This window comes from Rhipicephalus microplus, chromosome 9 (genome assembly GCF_043290135.1).
Source record: "Rhipicephalus microplus isolate Deutch F79 chromosome 9, USDA_Rmic, whole genome shotgun sequence".
Lineage (NCBI taxonomy): Eukaryota > Metazoa > Arthropoda > Arachnida > Ixodida > Ixodidae > Rhipicephalus > Rhipicephalus microplus.
In genome coordinates, this window is record NC_134708.1 from 131,947,767 (window position 1) to 131,967,022 (window position 19,256).

A 19,256-nucleotide genomic window follows, 5' to 3' on the forward strand; every position below is an offset into this window, starting at 1 on the left:
ATCTACGTACTTCTCGACATTAGACATAACGTCAGGTTACTGGCACGTGAAGATTCACCATGATGACATTCCGAAAACAGCCTTTGTCACACGTACCGGTCACTACGAGTGGCTCGTCATGCTTTTTGGCCTTCGGAAGGCTCCGGCCACCTTCGAACGGGCTGTCAAATTCGTATTGGCAAAACACCGTTGGCAGAACGTCACGAATTACTTTGATGACATTGTTGTCTACTCTGACACGTTTCCAGACCATCTCAGGCATCTGGAGGGCGTTTTGAAAGCTTTCAAAAGCGAAGGCGTCAAGCTTAAATTAAAGAAATGTCAATTCGCTCGAACCTCCATTGAGTACCTGGGACACAAGGTTTCGCATGGCACCGTCACTCCAAAGCAAAGCAACGTGGACGCAAATCCTACGGTTTCCGACACCATCACGCCCTAAAGAGTTGCAGCGTTTTCTCGGCACTGTCAATGTTTACCGGCGATACATCGACCACTTCAGTCAAATCGCTCACCCACTGACTCGCCTGCTCAGCAAAGACGCCACCTGGAACTGGGATGCGGAGTGTGAACTGGCTTTCACTCAGCTCAAGAAATGCGTGACGGAAGAGCCAATCCTTAACATCTACGATGCCACTAAGCCTTGTGTGCTATACTGCGATGCATCCAACAGAGGTATCGGCGCCGTCTTGAAGCAGGCTGATTATGAAGGTAGAGAGCACCCAATCGCATACCATTCACGGAAGTTACTAAAACACGAAATTAATTGCGCCATCACAGAACTCGAATGTTTGCCATTTATTGACGCCATCGATAAATGCCACTGCTATCTACACGGGAAACCTTTCACCGTGATCACAGATCACGCAGCGTTGCAATGGCTTAAAAGCATCAAGAATCCCCGAGGCCGACTTTTCCGGTGGTCCTTGAAACTCTCCATGTACGACGTGAACATCAAACACCAAAAGGGCATTGACAACATTGAAGCTGATGCACTATCTCGAAGCACGGTAGTTCAACTCCTATCTGCTGAGCAACTGCGAGAGCATGACAACGACAAACCACCCGGAAAGCATACCATTGAGAACGGACTGAGTACAGTGACACGCAGGGGAATACGAAAAGTCTATGTGCCTTTTGCCCTCCGGTCTTCTCTTCTCCAAAAAGCTCATGACGCTTTCGGTCATGTCGGGGTAAAGAAAACGCTGCGGCTTCTCTCTCCACAGTACTATTGGCCCGACATCATCACCGACGTGAGCGAGTACATACGCCACTGCGATACCTGCCAGCGCTGCAAGAAACCGAAGAACAAACGATTTGGTTCCTTGGAGTCTTTGCCACCAGCGGAACAACCGTTTGATCCGCTGATGGCATGGACACAATAGTGGCCATGGACACTATTGGAGGTTTTGGCAACTACGGCTCATCCAAAAGATTCATTCACTTAGCCGTTGATCATGCCACCCGTTATGTCTGGGCTTTCGCACACAAGAATGAGACTTGCGACGCGTACATCTCTTGCCTGAAGAGTATCTTCGCTGCTGGAAAGCCGCGGAAGTTCCTTTCCGACCGCGGCACAGGATTCACTGCCGGCAAACTTAAGCAGTTCCTCAAGCACAACAATATTCATCAGATTTGAACAAGCTCACAACGCCCGCAGTGTAATGGCCTAAACAAGCGCACTAATCAGACGATCGTTAATCGCCTCCGATGCAAGATCAACGATGAACCCCGAAAACCGTGGCCGCGTCTCCTCTCGGACATTGTCGACGAGTACAATAGAACGCCTCACAAAGTCACAGGCTACCCACCCTGCTTTCTTATGTATGGCACACCATCGTATCCCTATCTTCTCCCAGGCGTTACCGAAAATCTGCAGGAAGCTCGTACAAACGCAGTCCGCAATTCAGTAGCATATCACGAGAAAAACAAGATCATATATGACAAGAAGTTCTTTCCATTAGAGCTTCAAGTGGGAGACTTTGTTCTATATGAAACACCCTGGCACCCGAACCGCGGCAAACTCAGCGCAATCATGGAAGGACCCTATACGATCATACGCAAGATTTCGGCAGTTAACTACGAGATCGACCGCAGCGTGGCTCCACTCGGTCGCCAGACTGACATCGTTCATGTCGGGAGACTTAAACGATATCATCCGCCCCTGCACCTACGTCTCTCTCGGGGAAGGGGGGAAGCGTGTGACGAACCACACGAGAACGGTGTGGTGGAATGGTAGAGAAGGAGGAAGACGAAGACAAATAAATGGTTCATCGTACAGCCATCACGCCTCCTGCGTCATATATATATATATATATATATATATATATATATATATATATATATATATATATATATATATATATATATATATATATATATATATGATTGGGAGACGTGGCTTGGCTCATACGCCATGTTTATTCTACCGTCACTTCTTCCTCATCTACTTCTCCTAACCATCCCTGCCTTCTTAGGTCACAGGATTCCCCTTCTCCCCGAAAGATGGCACCAGTTACAAACTACAACGAATTGAAGATGAGAATAAAGAAAACAATGGCCAAGTTCACAGTTTCACGTCCCGACGAAGTTTCACAATCTCAATGAATCTTCATGGCTGAGGGAGCAATCCGGTGATTTCTATAACGACTCTGGTGGACGAGCTTGACTGTTGCGTCCTAGATGGCATAACCACAACCTAGAAATCTGAACTGGTGATGACATCGGTTGAGTTTTTGTGAGGAACAGGCAAGGTTGGGGGTGCTTGTAGCATATGACGTTCGGATGTCGTCGGGGTTGTATTTTTCGTCGTGAATGGTGCCATCCCAGTGCTTCTTGCTTTCGTGCTTTTTGACCGACTGTGACGAAGTGCCTGAGTGCTTGCGGTGTGCAAGCAGTGCTTCCGCGTCTTTCTCGGCGTTTTCTGTGGTGGTGCAGTCGGTGTAATAGCTGAGGCAGGAAATGTCTCTGGTGACTTTCCTCTGTGCGAAAGTGTCTGACGTCTTGAATTGGTCTTTGGTTTCGAGATCTCATTTTCCGATATTCTTCATTTGATGAGTGCACTTCCGTTGAATTTTGCGTTCTTGGATGCCCTCATTGCAGTCTTTTTCGTTGTCTCCTGAGTTTGTGTAGTTGGATTTGCTTGCTTTGCTGGTGCTGCTCAGGAGATGGCTGTAGTGGCGCCCCTTCTGGGATTGGGCATTCATTTCCTTCGAGGTTTGACGCGTCCTGTAGACAGCTGATGCATGGTGAAATGGTGTCTTGCTTATCGGGCATAGTTGGTAATGCGCCATCATTGCTAGCATGCTCTTCAAAAGCTTCGGCAAGGTGGTCCAGTATGAACGCTTCTGACAGACAGCTGCGTGTGAGGTCTGATTTATGTATTACTTCTGCATTGTTCCGGTTCTTGGAGCTGTGAGCACTGGATGGGGATACCATAGGTGACGTGGCATTATAAGGTTCGAACTCTACAGCCTGCTGAGCCATAGAAATAAAGTGCTGTGAAGAAAAAACCTTTTCGAGACGTCATGGCGTGGTTGGGTATTTTCCCGATGCGTCGATGGTTCACCTATTGTGAACACGGTGTCCTTACGAGGCAGACAGTTAGCGTTACGAGCAGCTGAGGAGCCACGTGATGTAAAACCGGGTGGTGTGCCATGTATGCGAGATGAAGAATAGGGAGCATCGAGTGGTTTAGCAACGTCTCGTGTCATATGCTGAAGCGACGATTTTGGAAGTGCCGTCTTGCGTGTAAACCGGAGGCCCGTGCGATGGTTGTGGTTCTCCCGAAATACGCTTGGTCGCCTGTCAGTGTACTCCTGTTCCACTCTGTGTTGTGGCAGTGGTCGATTCATGCTGGGCGTTCGTAGGCTTGAAGACTGCTTGTGAAATAGACAACCGAGTGTGATTGCCAGTGGATGGTTGGTTTTAAGCGAGTCTTGGTCATAGTCGTCGTTGTATTCTTGAAATCGGATGGTCATTTCTTCTTTAATCTTTTGCCATGACTCGTCATTTTGAAATATGTGAGTGAGGTAGAACTTGAAAGCCTCACCGGAAATGTAGTCGGTAAAGTTGATGATCATCTCCCGTTCCGACCATGATGCAGCGGTAGCGTGGAGTTCGAACAGGTTGAACCAGTCCTGTAAAGGTTCATCGTCCGCTGCTCCGGTGTACTTGGGGACGCGAAGGTCAGTCGATGATTCTGTCATGGTGCTGGTCGCTGTGTGCGGCCAGGAGATGATTCCGTAGTCGATGTGTGGTCAGGGCGTCTTGTGGAGAACTGCGTCGATGATGAGACACTGATGAAGTGGCTGAGAGGTCTTCATCCTGTCGACTCGTGTGACGCTACGATGATTGGATGACGTGGCCTGGCTCATACGCCATGTTTATTCTACCGTCACTTCTTCCTCATCTACTTCTCCTAACCATCCCTGCCTTCTTACGTCATATATATATATATATATATATATATATATATATATATATATATATATATATATATATATATATATATATATATATATATATATATATATATATATATATATATATATATATATATATATATATATATATATATATATATATATACGTGCGAACATTACACTCATTTGAGTGCAGCACTTGACATTCATCCATCGTGTCCAAAGAACCGGACGCTACAACTCTATCGGACCAAATTTGTTCGGTGATAGCGACGACTTGCCGTCACTTTAGCGCCCGGTCACATTTTACTACATGCCGAGGCTCTTTCCTTGCACCTTATTTTTCGATAATGACTATTGCGTGCTAGTAAGGGCAAATTGTATTCACAACTGTTCATAACGTCGCAAGGACGATATTAATATTGACTTCATAAGAAACTCAGGCACAGATATCCGTTCACCCTTTCCCGATGCGGCAGCGCATGCTCCCTGATCTAGCGGAAAGCTCGTAAGGCGCTTTTTTTATATTGCATGCTTCCATCCAGGCGATGGCGGTTTTCCTGGCCCTTGTCAAATTCCAGCCAAAAAGGGCAAGCGGCAGCGCAGAAAAATGAAGGCGGCTTTCACCGTCATACTCCGGAGCAATGAAACTGCATCGGCGCGCTGCACAGAACCGAAGCGGAATCTAGCAATGCAGAGCTTTGCTCAAGGAGGCAGTCCATATTTTCATAGTATCTGTAAATTTCTTTCTATTTTTCTCAATTCAAAACTCTGGAGTATACCCCCCTCCTTTCAAGTATGCGAGTTATCAGCGTTTCCAATCCAGTAAGAACGTTTTAACAAAATATGCAACGTACACGAGATATCAAAAACGTCCCGTGAAGGAGTTTGAGAGGAGTGTCGGAATTACCTTCCCGCCGCCTTACTCACACCTCAATTAAATAAATATTGAAGAGGTCCATTGAGATTTGTGTATATACTTCAGTTCAAACGTAAGCCGATATAAGGCTGACTGAAGTACCGATAGGTGAGTAGATTGAATTGAGTAGCGTGATAGGCGTGTACGATTTCTTGCAAACCATTTTACATCTATCTATCTATCTATCTATCTATCTATCTATCTATCTATCTATCTATCTATCTATCTATCTATCTATCTATCTATCTATCTATCTATCTATCTATCTATCTATCTATCTATCTATCTATCTATCTATCTATCTATCTATCTATCTATCTATCTATCTATCTATCTATCTATCTATCTATCTATCTATCTATCTATCTATCTATCTATCTATCTATCTATCTATCTATCTATCTATCTATCTATCTATCTATCTATCTATCTATCTATCTATCTATCTATCTATCTATCTATCTATCTATCTATCTATCTATCTATCTATCTATCTATCTATCTATCTATCTATCTATCTATCTATGGTACGGCATGGCTGCATAGCGAACATAAGTGGCAGGCCCTCACTTAGGAATCATAACATGCGTCTCATGTAAGAACATCACTTCAAGTCAAGCTCAAGATGCGCTCGCGGCCGTTTAGCTATCTTCACATATACCAAATTTAGTATTACGTAATGCGAACAGACGAAAAGGTAGATGACGCGTCCAAACATGATAATCATGACATGCGTGTCATATAAAACATGACTACATGCTATGCTCATAGAGCACTCGCGGTTTTTTCTCTAGTTGCACAAATACCAAATTTAGTGTTACGTGACGTGAATGGACGACGAAGGTATATGACACGTCCAAAAAAAAAAGACGCCAGGCCTGCGCGGTAGGCGCAGCACAGTAACAGCGAAAGGCAGAAGAGTGGCCTTTCAGAGCCTTTTCAAAACATTTATTGGGTAACTACTGCAAGCACACTAGCTTTGAACACACTAGGGCATTAATATTAAACTTTTGGGTAGTAGGCAGATATAGATGTAGATCCTAAACTGGTGGCTCACACCAACCCTGGAGGATCAGCCAAGAATCAGGTAGCTTAACCGAAAAAGCAAAACTATATATTTAAATCCTTGCGAAAATAAAATTAACAGAAACATTGATTTTTTGTAAAATATTTTTGAAAAAAAATTTTGATTAATTACTTTTTACTGAATGCGCAATAAGTGATTGATACCAAAGAAAATTTTTCTATAGCCTACATGGATTAACTGAGAAATTTCGGTATTGAGGTTATTACGTAAATCTCTTTGACTTTACAATGAAATATTGCACGGCCACGCACACTTTCCCGTTCCTGTGCCCTAGAGTATGAGCACCTAGGGATAGTAAATTGGACGTTGTCAAAGCTCAGCCAAGGATTTGTAATGGTATTTCTAGTGATACCGTTTTTAATGTTCAAAACTGTACAAAAGATCAAAAAGCGCTACACAGTTTCCTCTTCTCTACCAATAGAACAAAGTGGGGAGGGAGTCAAGCCTGCTCTAAACAAATAAAAATTTTATTGAGGAATACGGTAGCGTAATCAAGTGATTAAAACTTTCAGGCATCGGTTATGACATGGGGAAGTTTTCTAGGGTGTCGTTAATTGGTTGGAATCCAGAGAATTTTTCTAGATGGTGTAGAGAACTCTCGCATCATCATTTGCCTCCGAAATCTAGAAGCTACTATAAAGGCTGTTGTAGGGGTAATATTACAGCTGGTCTGTCTAACGCCGCTTCCGCTTGTGTATCAGCTGTCTCATTTAAAGTTATGCCTCTATGCACCGGCTCTTATACTAATTGCACCGGGGTTTAGTGATTTGGTACAAGGTAGTTGAATTCATCTAATGCTTTCGAATCACCGGATGCCGTGAGCGCACTATAGACCGAAAAGGACTCTGTTACTACTACGACGGAATTCATTGGTGTTGGAAGTTTTTGAAGGGCCAATGCTACGGCTAAACATTCTACAGTAAAGATAGGTGTGAATTCTGGTATTCGGAGGGAAATAGACCAGCCTAGAACAGAGCAGAGTATGCCGATGCCACTCTTTTCATCTCGCGGTGAAGCGTCCATCGCAAGGATGACATGCGCTTGCATTCCTAGCAGGGAGTCCTGTAAAGCTGCTCTTGAGAAATTACTCGGCAGGTGTTTAGCACTATTACAGGAAATGTCATCAAAGTATAATTGGAAAAAACTTGTTCGTCTACAAATTGGCAGGACCTCCCTAATTTGCGTGGACAGTAGGTTGCGAAGAGACTGTACAAACTTTACTTGAGGGGTGTGAAATCCAGGCCAATGACAATAACAAAATTACAGCTTGCACAATGAACACAGATTTTTTACGCCTCAAAGGAGATTCAAGTGCCCTTAAGTACGTTTGTACAGTCAAAATTCTGAATCTGTTAAGGAGTGAGGGAATTCTAGCTTCTATTTATAAAACATTGTTCGTTACAAATTTAGGTAGCCCTAAGCACATGCGCAGTGCCTGCTTCTCCAGAAGAACTAGGGGACTTGGCTTACAGGCAGGTGCCCCGGAGTATCATCATCATCATCATCATCATCATCATCATCATCAGCCGGACTACGTCCACTGCAGGTCAAAGGCCTCTCCCATGTTCCGCCAGTTAACCCGGTTCTGTGCTTGCTGCTGCCAATTTAGACCCGCAAACTTCTTAATCTCATCTGCCCACCTAACCTTCTGTCCTCCCCTAACTCGCTTCCTTTCTCTGGGAATCCAGTTAGTTACCCTTAATGACCAGCGATTATCCTGTCTACGCGCTACATGCCCGGCCCATGCCCATTTCCTCTTCTTGATTTCAGCTATGATATCCTTAACCCCCGTTTGTCCCCTAATCCCCTCTGCTCTCTTCTTGTCTCTTAAGGTTGCACCTACCATTTTTCTTTCCATTGCTCGCTGCATCGTCCTCAGCGAGAAAAGAGGGTTCAGCCCCGGAGTATAAGACATATCCAAATTCTAGGATCGGCCTCATATACATGCGGTAAACTGATAATAACGTGGCTCTGCGCATTTCTGAACTCCTGTTTCTTATCCTGCGTAATAAGCCGACTGCCCGAACACCCTTTACAGCAATATATTCGATGTGGTTTCGCCATATTAGAGAGCTGTCGTATATCACTCCTAAATATTTGATGATTTGCACTCTTGGATTGGTATGACATTTGTATGAAAGAGATATGTGTACTGTGTCTCTTATTGGAAATACTAATATTGCAGACTTGTTCACGTTTAGAGATAGATGAATAATGTCAAGCCAGTGCTCTATTTCAGATAAGTACATTTGGAGGTTTCGATATAGAGAGCGTGAATGTCATGAGCTGACGAAAAGAACGCGATATCATCAGCATATACATATATCTCAACATTCTCATTGCATGGCATCGAGCTTTTTAAAATATTGAATAATACACGAGACAGAACAGCGCCCTGCGATACTTCTTTTTTCTATTTATAAGTACTTGACAAAACACCATCTTACCAACAGTAAAATGTTCTATTTCCTAAAGATTCCGTTATCCACGCTTCTAAGTAATCTTGCAAATTGATTTCTCTCAGACGACTGACAAGAACACTATGCTCGACGCTATCATACGCTTTTCATATCTCCAGGGCAACTAGAGCTGCGTGCTGTCCTTGACCCCGCGCCAGATGTATGCGACTCTCTAGGTTTATATGCGCTTGCCATGTGGAACATCCCTGTCTGAATCCAATTTGACATGGGCGAAGAACCCTTTCTCTATCGACAAATTTCATTATGCGAACATGCACTACTCTCTCGATTACTTTGAAGAAATGGGACGTTAGTGCAATTGGCCTGATATTTTCCAAAACGTGACCTTCACCTGGTTGTTTTAGAACACGTATGATTTGCGCGATTTTCCATTCAGATGGAATCCAAGCTTCTCTTATCGAATAATTTATTACATTAGGTATCTTGTCATGACTCATTGAATAAAATTTTTCGCATTGCTGAAGTGACTTCATCCAGGCCTGGAGCCGCCATCGGAAGTTTTCTCATAACCTCTGCCATTTTCTCTATTGGTATTGCTGTGAAACTGTCACTTGATCGTGAGATTCATGAAGGGGGATAAACATTAGTCGAAAGTCGCTTTTCCGAACATTGACGTATGCTTTTCAATGATTGATTCAATTTCTGAGGCAATAAGACTATAGATTCGGGATTAAATGCTTGAGAAATTAGTTTCTTATGTCTCCGATATCCGAATAGAGCTCTTTTGTTATTTTATTTCGGAAAAATTCAATATGCTTTTCTCCATTCTCTGCCTTTGCTTAAGCCACCGTACGGTTTAAAGTACCTGCAATGAATCTGTAATCTGACCAGTTTTTTGGGCACTGATTGCGTAATAGCTTCTTCCAGCCAGCTTTTCTACGCCTGAACTCCCGAGTACAGTTATCATTCCACCATCGCGGCACAGGTTTTTGTTCAACTGATTGAACCTCCAATTCCGCTTTGCTACCCGCTTTGCTACGCGACTGCTGTATAACTGAACAAATGCTCAATGCTTCTTGCTTTACCGTTGCTTCAGACAGATACTCCATGAAACCTCGCCAGCTCCTTTTAAAAATACTGTAATTTATGCACGTGAGTCTTCTAATAAGAACAGATATTTTGAGCATACAACGTCAAATGTCACTGAAATGTGATCGCTATTAGTCGCAGTGTCAACAGTCGACTAAAATTAGATGCCAAGGCCTGATCTCGAAAAACTTGAGTCTAAAGATGAGGATGACAACCCTCTGATAAAAATGGGGATACCTGACTTATGACAAGTGAGACTATTACCCTGAGAACAGTCCCATAATCGAGTACCACACGAGTTTGTCCTTGTGCCCCAAGTTATGTGACGGGAGTTGAAGTGTCCCGCCAATAGGACACCATTACAGCTATTAGAAACTACACTATCCAAAGGGCTTCTGCCATGAACCCCTGACGGTTACTATATATTTGCTATGTGAAGTGTTCTACATGAAGGAAGACTTAAAGGAATTACGAAAATTTCGTACTCCGGGGACAGAAGCTGAAGCGTTATTTTTGCTTTGTGGCAAAATCTGCTACAGGCTAAAGTAAGTAACCCACCCCGTTTTGACAATCGATCTAAACGAAATGATCTATAATTTTTAAATGAATATACCGATCTGTAACTAAGTTTCTTGAAGCAATGTTATATCCGGTTTCTTTCCAACGATTAGACAAGGTAAATCTGTGGAAGCTGTAAAAATGAAGGACAGTGCCACAGTAAAATTTTTAATGGCTCAATAGTGGGATATACCAACAGGTGAAACAACCTTCTCTAGTATGCTGGCCTTTACGACCTTGCTAGTTGGAGCCTTTTTGGCTTTTGTCTGTGACGACACGGAAGAAGGGTTTAAGGAAGATCGGCTACGTTTCTGGGCACGCAAATCAATTTCGACATCAATGTTGATACTCAGATCTATATTAGGGAGGTGACCTTCCCTCTGTGTAGGCTCATTAACCACCCGAGTTTCTTCTGGGAGCACCCTATCGTCTCTCGTGCTGCATCCTGCCTCCTGCTGATATGTCAACGTAGAACTTGTCTGAGGAGAAGCTGCTGAGTTGTTCATCAGCTGAGTTAACTGAGCATTCATTATCTCGTACAGACATTCTGAGAGGCTGGTAAATAACCTGTTCACTGCTTTTGATACTGCCTTCTCTACTGCGGCCTCAATTGCTTGGGCAAAGCTAGCATCTGCCATTGCATTTTGTCGATTGGCAATCTCAGCATACCCATGTGTCCTTTCCTTGATAACTGTCATTGCTTCTCTCCTTGAGAATCGTCACCTGTCCATTACTTTCGACAGTCAATTGCTTCTCTTGAAAGCGAGCAGAACAACTGGAATAATCTGCTTTATGAGCACCCTCACAGAAGCAGCACTTCGCAGCTTGAACCTTGCAATCAGTGTGAGTGATCCTCCCCACAAATGCAACACCGTATTCCAGATTTACCCAAAACGCTAACAATTTTTACATTGCAGGCGACGCGATGCTAATGGTTCCACCCTGAAGATTAGTGGCCATGCTTTTATCTCAGATGGGCACGATGTGCCGGTGAAAGTTGTGATGACTGACTCGGTGGCTACCTTCACCTTGTCTACTACTCGATTGCACCGGTAGATAGCTATTACCCCGGCCATGGAGAGTTTCTCAATCTTTTCAGATGGGCTTAGTTGTGAGTCCACTCCACGCACAACGCCTTTCATGCATGCAAGATGGGTTGGGATATATGCACTCACCGGGATAGAGGCAAATGATAAGCATTTCTGAAGATCCGCTACACAATATTTGCCTGGTGATCGACACACGATACCTCCGCGGCCAAATTGTCGTACCTCGGTGATGCTTTCGTACTCAGTGGTTATCACCAGAAGCTGCTCCTGAATCGCCTTAGGGTTGTTCAACCGGATTGATCCATTACCGAAGGGAAACAGTGCAACGGGAATGCAGCTAACGCCATTGTGTAGAAAGAGATCGAGGGGAATCGCATCTGATCGGAGAGGCTGTCCATGCCGAACTGCCTTGCCCAGGAGAATTCCTGGACATTCCTGCGATCCCTTGATGATCCCTGAGAGTAAACTAACACAAGATAACAGATACAGATAGACTCAAAATGTATCAAGATACCCGATCCTTAACAACCAAAGCCACCAAAACGGAGTTCCACGTCGATTAGTCACCGGCTTCGCACCGTCAACGTCCTGGCACCGCACAGCTGGTGGTCGAGGACGGAATTCGGTATACTATTTTTCATACTTATTCTGAGAAGCGTGGTATCCGCTAAACGCTTGCTAGGATTTTTTGTCAATTGTCCATACAGTAGCTGACGACGATGAGGAATTATGGCTGAGGTGGGTATGCGCCACAGTTAATAGAGAAACAAGAGTAAGCTTTTGTAGTGGGTTGGAACATTGGACTGCCCACTCGTTACGCTAATCGCATTGTGCGACGACTGGTTGTTCTTTCGCCTTTGTAAAACACTTTATAAGTCGTAATAATGCCAATGCTTTGCCGACATCAAGCCTGCCTAAGGCAAGTTTGACAAGCCACAAGCACCGGAGTAGCTCAGTGGTGGAATACTAGGCTGGAACCCAGCAGACGTGGGTTCGAGCCCCACTCTGCCATTGGTGCTTCGTCATGCCTGCCTAATCCGAGTATGACAACAACTTACAAGCACCGGCGTAACTCAGTAGTAGAATATTGTACTGGCTCCGAGCGGTCCCGGGCTCTAGCCCCACTGTGTCATTGGTGCAAGGTTTCGTGCGATGTGGTTACGGACTCCGGCGGCGGCGGCGGTGGTGGACAGCATGCAACTGCACGGGACCCAAGTTGTGATCTCATAACAGCTTTCGCTGTAATATGATAATCATGACATGCGTGTCATGTAAAACATGAAAAGATGCCATGCTCACGATGCGCTCAACGCTGTTTCGCAAGCTTCACTATTTACAAGATTTGGTACTACGTGGCCGGAACGACAATGATAATTGACATGGTCAAACATGATAATAATGGTGTGCACTTCATGTAAAACATGCCTACATGCTACACTCAAAGTGTGCTTGCAGCAGTTTCGCAAGCTTCCTATATACAAAATTTAGTATTACGTGACGTGAATTGACGAGGAACACAAATGCCAGGTGCAAGCATAATAATGTTGACATGGAAGTCATGTATGGCATAATTTACGTCCATCTCGTAACTCTTGCTCATTTTAATGTGACAGTTCCACCTTTCTCATTCATGCGTGATATCACGGATTCCCACTGTATGTGCGTTCTACCCAACTTTTCTTGTAATGAATTGGTTCCTATTTTAACACGACTGATTCAACACTCTTTCGCTCAATAATAACTGAATTGCCTGGCAGTGACTAATGAAATTTAGCCCCTGGTATATTTTAAGTGCTGTCTTCCTTCGGTCTATACTCAACTATATGCTGTCGCGTGGAAACAAAGAACATGGGTTAATTTTTCTACGAAATTTTTGTGATTGTATGTGTTGCTGCATAAAAGCAGAAAACATCGAGTGTCAAGTGCGTGTATTCAAACTGTAGCATTCTCTACTCACGTGATTTACTTTTTTCATTTTGTGTAGCCTATGGAACAAGAAATGCCGGTGGCGCCAGTCAACGCCAGTGGTGAGGATCCTCAGGGTGAGAGAAGTTGCTCTGCCGTCAAAAATCTCACAAAGAGGATTTCATGGATCTCGTGGATGCGCCGAAACAGGGTATTTTATTAACCACTTGGGCATTTCATTTGTCTCTGCATATGTTTAAAGAGCAGCTTTCCTTGCCCACATTTTTGCCGTCTGATATTGCCGAATGGCGTTTGTCCGGTACACTTCTTTTTTCGTTTTTCTGCAACCAACCAACACATGGGGCCCCAGCCTTTCAAAAACGGGTCGCATATGCACGGGAACCTACTAGGTTATTTTAGGATCTTCTGATAGAATTCAGTATGCTAACACGAACGGTTGAGTTTATTCTGGATCTAGCCTCCATGGCCACCTGCGATGAGACCCGAACGTTCGGTGCTCCATGCAATAATGCCTGCGCTCCTAACCACACATCACAATATCGACCACCAACGCTCTGTTCACCGCTATCAGTTCACAGCGTCTGTTGCTTGTAGTATGGCTTTTCGTTTCCTGAGCACAAGTTCGCACAAATAAACGATTTAGTCTAGAACACACACACGGCTGCCTTCGTCAAAATTATGACCACAAGACATTGTTACAATGTAAGTGTTGGTCGCAATGAATAAGAGCGATATTTAGTGTCATCATTCTGCCTCCAAGGGTAGTTGAAGGAAGTGCATAGCTGGTGTAGAGCAATACTGAATAATAATAGTGATCAGCTGGTTCTTGGACGAGCTTCGCACCTCTATAGAGTGCGCAAGAGATGAGGTTGACGGCAAACCTTTAGTATTGTCAGTACTTAAATATACCGGTTAGACATTCTAGAAAGTTCACTAATTTAGGAATCCAAAGTGCAGTATGGAAAGTGTTTGTAAGCCATGTATGGTGCGCCTACATGAAATTGAGGTTTTCGTGGGCCTAGGAGCCCACAGAACTTCGCCGAGCATTAGGGCTCTAATTTTTCTAAACGACGCTGAATCTTTCGTAAGCGCCTGGCTGCCCTCAGTTCTGGCTTTTTTCCAAGGTTGACGGAATATAGAAGTTTCTAACGACTTCTGCATGAAGAAGATTGCGGGTCATTCGACACGCGCAGGAGACTGCTGCTTATTGTTCAGCGAATCTCGGTGAGAAGTGTTTAGCGGCTCTTGGTGAGATGGGTGAGTACCACAAGAGTTAAAAACAAGCCATTTATTTTACTTTTAAAACCCGACAACTTTTTTTGAGAGCTCACATCATACCGCCATATAGCACTCGCTAACACTCGCTAGCATAGGGATATTGATGAAGAGAATGATTCTTGCCAGGCTAAACTGGTTTCTGGAACACTACAGCGTCTACCCAAATGCTGCGGCTGGTTATTGACGTGTTCGTTGTTATATTTACAGTGTCATTGATCTGGCTATCCTACGTGCAACATCAGAAAATGAGCTGATGTTGATTGATCGCACTATTCATGAATGTAAAAGGAGCATACGACGGCGCTTCTCATGAGGCCATAAGACGCCTTTGAATTCGTTGGTCTCGATGGACAACTGTACCGCTGGGTTTGTTGCTGTCTGCGCATAAGATCATTCTTCGTGAAGACTGACTATGGCCCAACGCTTCAGCGCTACATTCGCCGTGGCATTTCTCAAGGCGGCGTCCTGAGCGCTGCATTATTCAACCTTCTATTAATTGGTCTTGTGGAATGTATACCATGTTCGATTGCCATATTCATTTACGCCGATGACATCTGTGTTTGGGCGGCCTCAAGTACGTGCGAGGTTCCAAAAAGCTGGAACTTCAATATTGACATACCTTGAAAAACAAGGCTTGGAGATTCACCCTGAGAAATCTGCGTTGGTCGCATTTACTCGAAAACCAATGACAGCTTATGCTGTATCCATAAATGGGCAAAACATTTGCTACACCAGGACGCACACATTCGTGTGTGACATCATCGATAGAGACTTTGCTGGAGCCCCCATGAGGTTGGTCTTAAGAAGCGCCTGACAGCCATCTCCCACCTTTTCAAGATCCTCGGAGATTAAAGGTGGGGTACGCCGGTGCACGCTATGTACTCTACTACTAGGATATTTATGCTATGTGCTCTATTTCTACCGTACTCTATTTCTAGGGTATACCTGTGGTACAATCTATCGGTACTAACGAAAACCTGCGGAAGTGACATACACGCAGTAGAAAGTATTCAGGGCCAGGTACTCAGAGTTTGTTTCGGACTAGCACGCTGCACGTCAACGCTGGAGACTATTGTAATTGCAAACGACCATCCTGTCAGCATTCACATAACCTTGGAGGTACTTACAGAACACATTACGCACCGCGCTTGCGCCACTGCCCCCCACCTGGCTTCTCTTCCAGAAGATTGGCCCTGCGCCTCCTTTTGCAAGATGATTTCGGCTTATTGATAGCGCCTTCCTACAGAATACACACATGCTGAAAGAATACTGACACCTCCTTGGTCCTTGATCAGCTTAAACTTTGTCTGACAGTGCCAAGTATTCGTAAGAAGTTGGAGCTTTCGTCGCAGCTCTAAAGACTGCTGATGCTACGCGAGAAATACGCAGACCACTCTAAACTCTACACGGATGAATAGACAACTGCTGAGGGATCTGCAGAAGTTGTGAAATTCCCAGCAAAAGAAGAAACGCATAATTTAGAAGGTCTCATAGGACTACATCGACTGCTGTGGAGCTGGCGGTACTGAGCAGTCCACTTCTGCTGATTCAGCTGGAGTTGCAACAAATTGAGGCATATTCACTGGCTCGAAGTCAGCCTTGCAGTGTGTGTTGTCATCTTCGCGTCGTGGCGTACTAGACCAATTTTTAATAAAATGAGTAAAATTTATCAGCAATTGAAAAACAAAGGCATGACATCATTTTACAGTGGCTTCCACGCCACTGTGCCATCGACAGCAACGAACGAGCCAATAAGTCTGACAGGATTGGTCATGAAAGTGGGGTACAGAAATTTATTCTATTATCAAGAACTGGTGCACCATCAAAGATTCGCTTGCTCGCACGTGGAATAAGCGACCCAATTTGGAAAATTACCAGTTTTGTGCATACCCATCTACGCCATTTGGATCGGTTACCTAAACTTGAAATTCCATACAGACTGTCCCAATACAACCCCGCCGCGGTGGTCTAGTGGCTAAGCTACTCGGCTGCTGACCCGCAGGGCGCGGGTTCAAATCCCGGCTGCGGCGGCTGCATTTCCGATGGAGGCGGAAATGTTGTAGGCCCGTGTGCTCAGACTTGGGTGCACGTTAAAGAACCCCAGGTGGTCTAAATTTCCGGAGCCCTCCACTACGGCGTCTCTCATAATCATATGGTGGTTTTGGGACGATAAACCCCACATATCTATCTATCTGTCCCAATACGAAACAACCATCCTATGTCGCTTGTGGCTTCGAGTGTCATTCATGAACAGTTTCGCATACCGAATCGTAATGACTGACAATGTTGCGTGTAAACACTGTGACAGTGAGAAAACCATTTTCCACGTCTTTTATGACTGCCCTCGTTCAAGCTCACAAAAACAACAGCTTTCGGCAATGATAGCACGGCTCGATGACCGGCCGCTTTCGGAGCAGTCAGTTTCGGAGTGCCAGAATATTCTACCTTCCACCAGAAAACGGCGAAGGTGCTGCTGAACCTTCTGCGGTCAACGGAACTCGCGAAACGTTTGTGACACACCCCTTGATAGTGTGTGCGTGTTTTTTTAAGCATTGTTTCCTTTCCCTCCTTACCTTTTTATTCTCTTTCCCAGTGCGGGGTTGCAAACTGCAGATGTTCTCCTGGTTAACCTCCCTGTCTTTCACTTAACCTTGTTCTCTCTTTCTCTATCGCTTAATTCGGCAACTGCAAGACGACACAGGCAGGACGAAAAATGGTGGACGCTTAAGCTTCGCCTTCAAAAGCGGATCACCACAGCGTAATCGTGTCTCGTGCGCGTCATTCTATGAACTACATAAGGTGATTCCTTCTTTCGTTCTCTGCGCGTGCTTCAATCGTTCCATATGAAAAAGAACAATTGCACGCGTTATAATGTCTGTATGGAAGTATCATTGAAATCCTATTGCAAGCACAGTTGTTAAAGATCCACGTACGCCTTAATTATTCTTTTTGCGAAATGCCTGAGGCCCACAATGCTTCCGTAGCATAACACGTTAACTGACGCAGCTGTTTGCTTTGTTGAATTTACTGCCGTTGCTGATGATTATGTATGTCTGAGCACTTTGTAATTGGTGGGCCTTTAAAACACTCATTCGTAGCTCAATTTACATTTTTTGACGCTTTTGCGTCATTTAACGCTTTTGCAAGTCAGTATATGAGGTGTTAAGGACACTCCATTCACTACATAGCGTTCTTTCCCAAAGAATTTTGAACATTCCGGCTCCTCTTGGAATTTGCAAGAATATCATGTAGCGCGAGGTGAAATACAGAAACTGGAAAAGTACAGATGTACAGTACATAGCGCTCTGTCCTGGCCATCTGCACCTTTCCTCTTTCCACATTTCACTTTGCGCTACATGAAACTCTTTCAAATGCTTCACCAACAAGCCCACATTCAAACTCTTGTCTGGTCAATACGTTTCTTTTATTCACACACTGGAACATACGGATGCAGGAAAAGGAAATATTTGTTTTTTAGAGACACCATTCCTTTAGTTTTATGAAGCCGGACACAGCTGGACATGCTCTGCCTGAGTGCTGGGATGCGGTCTTTTTTGGGATGTTGATCGACGGACGTTTTTCTAGAATTTGCATCAAATTGCTCCAAGCTGCAAACGAGGAAGGGGCACCGTTCAATCTCGTTATGTTACTGAGCTAGCACAGCATATGACAAATGACATGTTGATATTATTACGCGTCTCGTCTTTTATTGAAATATTCATTTTTGCAATCACGTACACAAGGCCCAAGAAGATGTACCTGAGTGGCTTCCTCAAGTAGGAAATCTACAGATGAAGCAACCTATGAAACCTGAGAACTTCGATAATTGTGTAACTTTTTTGGTAAAATATTTATTTTTTGTCGAGGCTGTGTGTATGTACAGTCAACCACAAAAGTTGTGGACCACGCGTCTGAGAGCCAAACTAGAGTATCTCTATATGCTTAAGCCAAACCAAACTGTCTGTAAGCGCTACCTAGCGATGCGCCATGTTCTGTCGACTGTACACTTGGCCCGAAACGGATCTTTTTGTAATTCACTGACATTTCAACTTTCTACTTCTACGGTACATTCTTAGTTTGCAAGTTTAACTCTAAACGCCTATGTGCAGTATGCCTAGCAGAATCAATGCTGTCACGGCGTGCCTCGAATGACAATCCGTGGGCTAGGTATCATACTAAGATAGCGATTGTGGCTGATAACAGTTGTGCTGATAAAGTCCTAACGAGGCAGAAGCACGTTGACGCAGATGCCACAAAGTGCATCGTGGTAAGAAGGGGAAAATTATTTGTAGGAACATTAGTGCATACAACGGCTCAACTATAGCGAAACATTTATAGGTGACACAGACGTGATCCTCAAAGAACAGATTCCACTAAACATCCGCGAATCTTTCAGCATTGCATGAATTCCGTGCAATGTGCACCCCGCACATCACAAGGAAAGAGGGTAGCTACGAGTGAATGCTGTAAGATGAAATCACAGCCAAGATCCGGACACCAGATACACAG

General features: G+C 44.3%; 1 protein-coding gene across 1 annotated transcript in view; it reads left to right on the top strand.

The window, feature by feature from the left end:
• The window catches only part of LOC119165530 (uncharacterized), a 70,402-nt gene that overhangs the window by 29,609 nt on the left and 21,537 nt on the right, over positions 1-19,256 (top strand). Inside the window, exon 2 of the mRNA XM_037417682.2 lies at positions 13,528-13,659. Within this exon, the coding sequence (XP_037273579.1) occupies positions 13,531-13,659 (129 nt within the window). The 5' untranslated portion in view covers positions 13,528-13,530. The remainder of the gene's footprint in view (positions 1-13,527; positions 13,660-19,256) is intronic.